The sequence below is a fragment of the Anoplophora glabripennis genome, unplaced genomic scaffold, assembly GCF_000390285.2.
Source record: "Anoplophora glabripennis isolate ALB-LARVAE unplaced genomic scaffold, Agla_2.0 scaffold554, whole genome shotgun sequence".
Classification (NCBI taxonomy): domain Eukaryota; kingdom Metazoa; phylum Arthropoda; class Insecta; order Coleoptera; family Cerambycidae; genus Anoplophora; species Anoplophora glabripennis.
This window is the reverse complement of record NW_019416637.1, coordinates 125,438-132,081: the sequence shown is the minus strand read 5'-3', so window position 1 is coordinate 132,081 and position 6,644 is coordinate 125,438. Positions and strand designations below refer to the sequence as shown.

At 36.0% G+C, this 6,644-nt stretch overlaps 1 protein-coding gene across 1 annotated transcript; it reads left to right on the top strand.

Moving 5' to 3' along the window:
- Positions 1-735: 735 nt before the first annotated feature.
- Positions 736-2,252, top strand: LOC108909823 (protein PELPK1-like). The gene is made up of 2 exons (XM_018714250.1): positions 736-819; positions 876-2,252. The coding sequence occupies exons 1-2, from the start codon at positions 769-771 to the stop codon at positions 2,103-2,105; spliced, it is 1,281 nt and encodes a 426-aa protein (XP_018569766.1). The 5' UTR covers positions 736-768; the 3' UTR covers positions 2,106-2,252.
- Positions 2,253-6,644: the final 4,392 nt, after the last annotated feature.

The following is a 6,644-nucleotide window of genomic DNA, read 5'->3' as shown; positions in this document are numbered from 1 at the left end:
CACACTCGCACGACTTGTGGACCTCGCCTTCGGCTCGGTCCACCAATATGTCTCGCTCGTGTGCAAAGAGTCGTTTTCAAACCTTGTTTAATATACTATTTTGATGTCGCATATTTTTAAAACTTTGCTCTCTCCTATTTTTTTCTAAATATAAAGGTAAAAAAAAATTAGGGGACTAGAATGTCATGCGTAGTGTATTTTAGACATTTAGAGAACGGAATTAAAATTTTTTAATGTAATTTCAGCACATCTAAGATGTTTTAGTGAAATTTGAGGTAGAGGAATATAAAAAAATATTTTATACTTAACTTGTCTTATTTATTAATAATCTAGAAATTTCATAAAAAAACAAAAAGATTGTTTAAATTCCTTAATAATTTCTTCCTGAATTTATTTTTTATTTCATAGCTTTGTAAATGGTTTTCAAACAAAGGCTGCATTTATTTAATCCCATAGGCATGCTGTTGATTCATCACCTTCAATAGATGCCCTAATACCTTAAACACCTAAAATCTAAGAATTCACATTCCACAATTTAAGATTTATTAGCTAGACGCTGAATAAATAGATTTAAATCGACATTGTGTGTCGGTTCAACTTGGAATACCTTTGAAATCATTACATGTTTGATAAGAAATATAAATCTAGACCGCTTTCCTTAGCAAGAACACTTTAATCTTCTGTAATCCTGCATAAGATACTAGTTTCGTATAAATATCAGTACATCGGGAACTAGCACCATTAAGTTCTACATTTTAGCCAACAACAATGAATAATTTCGTATACCTTGCAACTTTAGCCCTGTTACTGACGTTCTCCGTAAGTTTTAGATAATAAAATTAATTTAATTTACAACAACGAATTTTACATTGTAGGTCAGCGTACAGGGGAACGTTTTAAGGTCAAGTTTTCAAGTGCTGTCAGATGAAGTTTCAGCTGATGTCGAAGAACCCAAGATTCCCTCTGAAATCGAACACCCAGAATTTCCCTCAGGAGTCGAACAGCCAGAGCTTCCCGAGGGTGCCGAGCAGCCAGAACTCCCCTCTGAAGTCGAACAACCAGAGCTCCCAGTTGGTGGAGAACATCCACAACTTCCCGAAGGAGCCGAACAGCCAGAACTCCCCTCTGAAGTCGAACAACCTGAATTGCCCTCTGAAGCCGAACAACCAGAACTTCCAGTTGGTGGAGAACATCCACAACTTCCCGAAGGAGCTGAACAGCCAGAACTCCCCTCTGAAGTCGAACAACCGGAACTTCCCGAAGGAGTCGAACAGCCAGAACTCCCATCTGAAGTCGAACAACCAGAGCTTCCAGTTGGTGGAGAACATCCACAACTTCCCGAAGGAGCCGAACAGCCAGAACTCCCCTCTGAAGTCGAACAACCAGAACTTCCAGTAGGTGGAGAACATCCACAACTTCCCGAAGGAGCCGAACAGCCAGAACTCCCCTCTGAAGTCGAACAACCAGAGCTTCCCGAAGGTGCCGAACAGCCAGAACTCCCCTCTGAAGTCGAACAACCAGAGCTTCCAGTTGGCGGAGAACATCCACAACTTCCCGAAGGAGCCGAACAGCCAGAACTCCCCTCTGAAGTCGAACAACCAGAGCTTCCAGTTGGCGGAGAACATCCACAACTTCCCGAAGGAGCCGAACAGCCAAACCTTCCCTCTGAAGTAGAACAACCAGAACTTCCAGTTGGTGGAGAACATCCAGAACTTCCCGAAGGAGCCGAACAGCCAGAACTCCCCTCTGAAGTAGAACAACCAGAACTTCCAGTTGGCGGAGAACATCCACAACTACCGGAAGGTGCCGAACAGCCAGAACTCCCCTCCGAAGTCGAACAACCAGAGCTTCCCGAGGGTGCCGAGCAGCCAGAACTCCCCTCTGAAGTCGAACAACCAGAGCTTCCAGTTGGTGGAGAACATCCACAACTTCCCGAAGGAGCCGAACAGCCAGAACTCCCCTCTGAAGTCGAACAACCTGAACTTCCCGAAGGCGCCGAACAGCCAGAACTCCCTTCTGAAGTTGAACAACCACAATTTCCATCTGGAGTAGAACAGCCAGAACGTCCAGCTGGAATAGTACCAGCAGAGGCAGAAGAACAGTGAAAGTCGAAGTTCGTGCACACTGATTTGTAAAAAGTTAAACACACCAAAGTTATCTGAAGAACAAATCTGGTTGTGAATATAATTTATGTAAATTTACATGTAGATATTTATAGATTCTGAGAGAATAAATGATAAATTTCATCCATATTGACTTTTTTCTTTTTTATAAAAAATTATGTGCCTATTAGTTTGGCATTTAGAGTTTTGAAAATCTGATTTGTGGACATGTAAACAGAAATACATACAACTATAAAAAAAATCTCGTCAGCAATTTTTCAGTTGGGTACTTATTTATGTTTTTTATAATGTGCATAAAGCAAATAGTTATTTTTTAAAAATCTAGTTCGTGAAGTACCGTGGAAAGGGGCTACTTTGATCAAAATAAAATTTCAACCGCCGATAAAACATTGTAAAAAACGTTTAAATGTCTTCCAAAAAAAGTATATATATATCGGTTTTTGCTGCTGATTCGAACTACGTAACAAAAGTTTAATTTGCATTTTCCGTTTTGTGGCAATTAATTCCCAAATGCGATTTTAAAGTTAAACTAAAAATGGGGTTACTTTAAACAGTTCATTTATTTTAATGTATTTGAGAAAGTAACCCCTCAAAAGGCTTTAAATAACTTTTTAAAAAGCTAATTAAGGTCACAGCCATAATTAAAAAAATTTTTTAGCCAGAAAATCGATAAAAACTACTAAAAATATAAAATAATGTGTATATTTCTCAAAAATGTGCTTACATAGAACAGTTCTTATCTTAACAAATAATAATAAATAAAACAACACTCTGTTAACAANACAACCTGAGCTTCCAGTTGGTGGAGAACATCCACAACTTCCCGAAGGAGTCGAACAGCCAGAACTCCCCTCTGAAGTCGAACAACCAGAGCTTCCAGTTGGTGGAGAACATCCACAACTTCCCGAAGGAGCTGAACAGCCAGAGCTCCCCTCTGAAGTCGAACAACCTGAACTTCCCGAAGGCGTCGAACAGCCAGAACTCCCTTCTGAAGTTGAACAACCACAATTTCCATCTGGAGTAGAACAGCCAGAACGTCCAGCTGGAATAGTACCAGCAGAGGCAGAAGAACAGTGAAAGTCGAAGTTCGTGCACACTGATTTGTAAAAAGTTAAACACACCAAAGTTATCTGAAGAACAAATCTGGTTGTGAATATAATTTATGTAAATATGCATGTAGATATTTATAGATTCTGAGAGAATAAATGATAAATTTCATCCATATTGACTTTTTTCTTTTTTATAACAAATTATGTGCCTATTAGTTTGGCATTTAGAGTTTTGAAAATCTGACATGTAAACAGAAATACATACAACTATAAAAACAATCTCTTCAGCAATTTTTCAGTTAGGTACCTACTTATGTTTTTTATAATGAGCATAAAGCAAATAGTTATTTTAAAAAAATCTAGTTCGTGAAGTATTCAAGATCGATTAGGATCAGAGTACTGCGAGGTAAGAGGCAAAGGATTAGAATTGTTTTCATCATATTTAACAAACAGAAAACAAAAAAAAATAAAAAATTATACTGATTCATCAATTCTTGATATGAAAAATGGTGTTCTCCAGGGATCTGTTCCGAGACTGCAGGTTCTTATTATTAAAGATCGGAAATGTTGACTGTAAGACGGGTTCTCTTTTATGTAATTTTATTCAAACAAAAAGTGACACAACCGTTGTCTTCTTATAACTGCACTCTTTAAACTATACTATGTCTGCCTCTGATCTAAAGCTTCGCATCGATTAATTTATTCGGCACGTATCTAATGCCCTGTCGGACAATACAATTTATTCTTTGCTGAGGGACAACAAGTAACAGTTACAGCTCAAGTAATCATGAATGAAGGGGAACATTATNTTCGAAATATGTAGCTTTCTGCAATAGAAAAAATAATTGGGGCTACTTTGATCACTTTAGGTGGGGCTAATTTGATCAAAACAAAACAGTCAAAGTTACCCCACCACACCGATCAAAGTTACCCCACGACACATATTGTGAATTTGCCCCCATATTGAAAAGCGAAATATTTTTGCAAAAGCCTATTTCTACTTATTAAGCATGAATAAACGATAATCTGATTTACTTACGACGGCAATGTTTCACATTCCAGCTCCAGGTATAGAGTTTTTTACCCTTCGAAAATGGTGCACTTTTTCCTCACCCACAAAGTTGAATGCTACCGCTTCGCCGTTTAACATAAACAGCCGCGTGCGTTTGAAATCTCTTTAGTGGTATCCCCACTTTAACACGTTGTGCGCGGCAGGTCAAAATAACACGAGTGTTAGTGTAAATTAATTTAATAAGATGGCGCCGAAGTTTCTATCAAAGTAGCCCCCGAATATGAAAGTAGCCCCTTTCCACGGTATTCAAGATCGATTTGGATTAGAGTACTGCGAGGTAAGAGGCAAAGGATTAGAATTGTTTTCATCATATTTAACAAACAGAAAACAAAAAAAATAAAAAATTATACTGGCATTAATTCTATGAAAAATGGTGTTCTCCAGGGATCTGTTCCGAGACTGCAGGTTCTTATTACTAGAAATCGGAAATGTTGACTGTAAGACGGGTTCTCTTCTATGTAATTTTATTCAAACAAAAAGTGGCACAACCGTTGTCTTCTTATAACTGCACTCTTTGAATCATACTATTTCTGCCTCTGATCTAAAGCTTCGCATCGATCAATTTATTCGACACGTATCTAGCGGCAGTCTAATGCCCTGTCGGACAATACAATTTATTCTTTGCTGAGGGACAACAAGTAACAGTTACAGCTCAAGTAATCATGAATGAAGGGGAACATTATTTTATTACACTAAAAATTTCTTGGTCTAGAATCATCTTGTTTTGATTGCACTGGTTATCGTCTGTATACCTCGGAAACAATTGTAAATGTTAATCAGATACACTTCTAACAAAAACATGATGTTTTTTTAATAATAAAATGTTCAGATAAAGCATATAAGTACTCAGTTACATCTTTAATTCGGAATATTTTTAATTACCACTTCATGGTTTACAAAAGCAAATATAAACTACATGCAAATTGATTTACGTACTAGTTTACAATACTACAATCGAAAATAAGATAACTGACATTCCATTCGTCCGACTCAAGAGACTTTTCAGTTATATGATTCAAGTGATTTAACGTATTTTTTAGCTGAACTTTATACTAGTGAGCTTTATTGATTTAAGATAAAAATTTACTGATGGTGTTAATATTTTTAACCGCAATAGGCAATTTGTTCCAAGCTTTTCAGATGTTATTCTTTCAAAGAAACCCTAAACATAAGAAAATTAAAATATTGAAAGTATCCTTCCAATTACACTTATTTTAAAATAATCTAGTGTATTAGGTATATGGTCCTCAAACTAAATAATTGGAAGGCTGTCGGCTGAAGACACAGTGTTATTTAGGTAAATCAAAACATATTTTTTATCTCTTGAGCTATGCTTAAAAATCTAAAAAAACGTTCAATTAATTATACATAAAAATGTACTCTTGTTTAGGTCACCTAACACAAGGTTATTTCTACAACTGGTGTTTTTATAAAAATGTTTCGTAAAAATTGATAATTATTGGTAACCTTAAATTTGACAGTTTAGATTTCAAAACTTGAGCATCACTTTGCGCTATACGTGTGTTTTTGTTAAAATGGTGTTACTGCAAAATAAAAATAAAAAATTGCTTTACTACCTATTAATTATTTCTATAAATACTGTCATCTTATGATTTACATCTAAGTGTAACAAAAAAGTTTTTGGAATTCTTCTCTGGAAGACTTCCTCCTTCTTTAGTGGTGAAAAGTAAGGCGAAGAATTGAAGGGTATTAAGTGTCCGTGTTTGATGACATATGTAATACTTCGAAACGGTTTTATTCAGTCTTCTTTTGGGAAAATAATTGTATTTGGTCGACATTTGCAGTAGACTTCTTTGAATCTTCTCAAACAAACCATTCTCTGACATATTTGGGTTGCAGTTTTCTATAAGGCTAGTTAAGTATATTAAATTGGAATGGCATATTGGAACATGGCACAATTCTTTACAAGTATCACATAAATTATACTTTTCAAAGCTTTCCAATATCTGATAATTGTTAGAATAAATTTATTTGAGTTGAGGAGGATTTTGCTCCCGGACGTAGCGAGGGCTGGTAACAGAGTTCGAGACTGGTAAATTATACTTACTGCTGCGTGGTGTATAACATTTTATTTGCTCCCACAGTTTTTTATGGTTCATGGAATAAAGATTAGGTTTTATTTTTTGGCATTTCTTAATCAATTAATTTTGAAATCGAATTCGAAATCTTGCAAAGTCCCCTTGATTGTTTGATTTTTCTCGTTTTTAAGGTATTTATAAACAAAGCTACATAAAATTTACAATTTTGCTGGTGTTGAATTACCTATTATTTCTAAATGTTCCGATTAACTAATCAAACTTGCTTTGCACAACGTCAATTTCAAAAATTTCGATGACAATTCCAGATTCTAAAAATCGTATGTCACGTACGATTACAATT

Coding starts and splice junctions, on each gene's coding strand:
- LOC108909823 (XM_018714250.1), top strand. CDS start 769: ATGAATAATTTCGTATACCTTGCAACTTTAGCCCTGTTACTGACGTTC. Junction 820..875: donor CCCTGTTACTGACGTTCTCC/GTAAGTTTTAGA, acceptor TTTACATTGTAG/GTCAGCGTACAGGGGAACGT.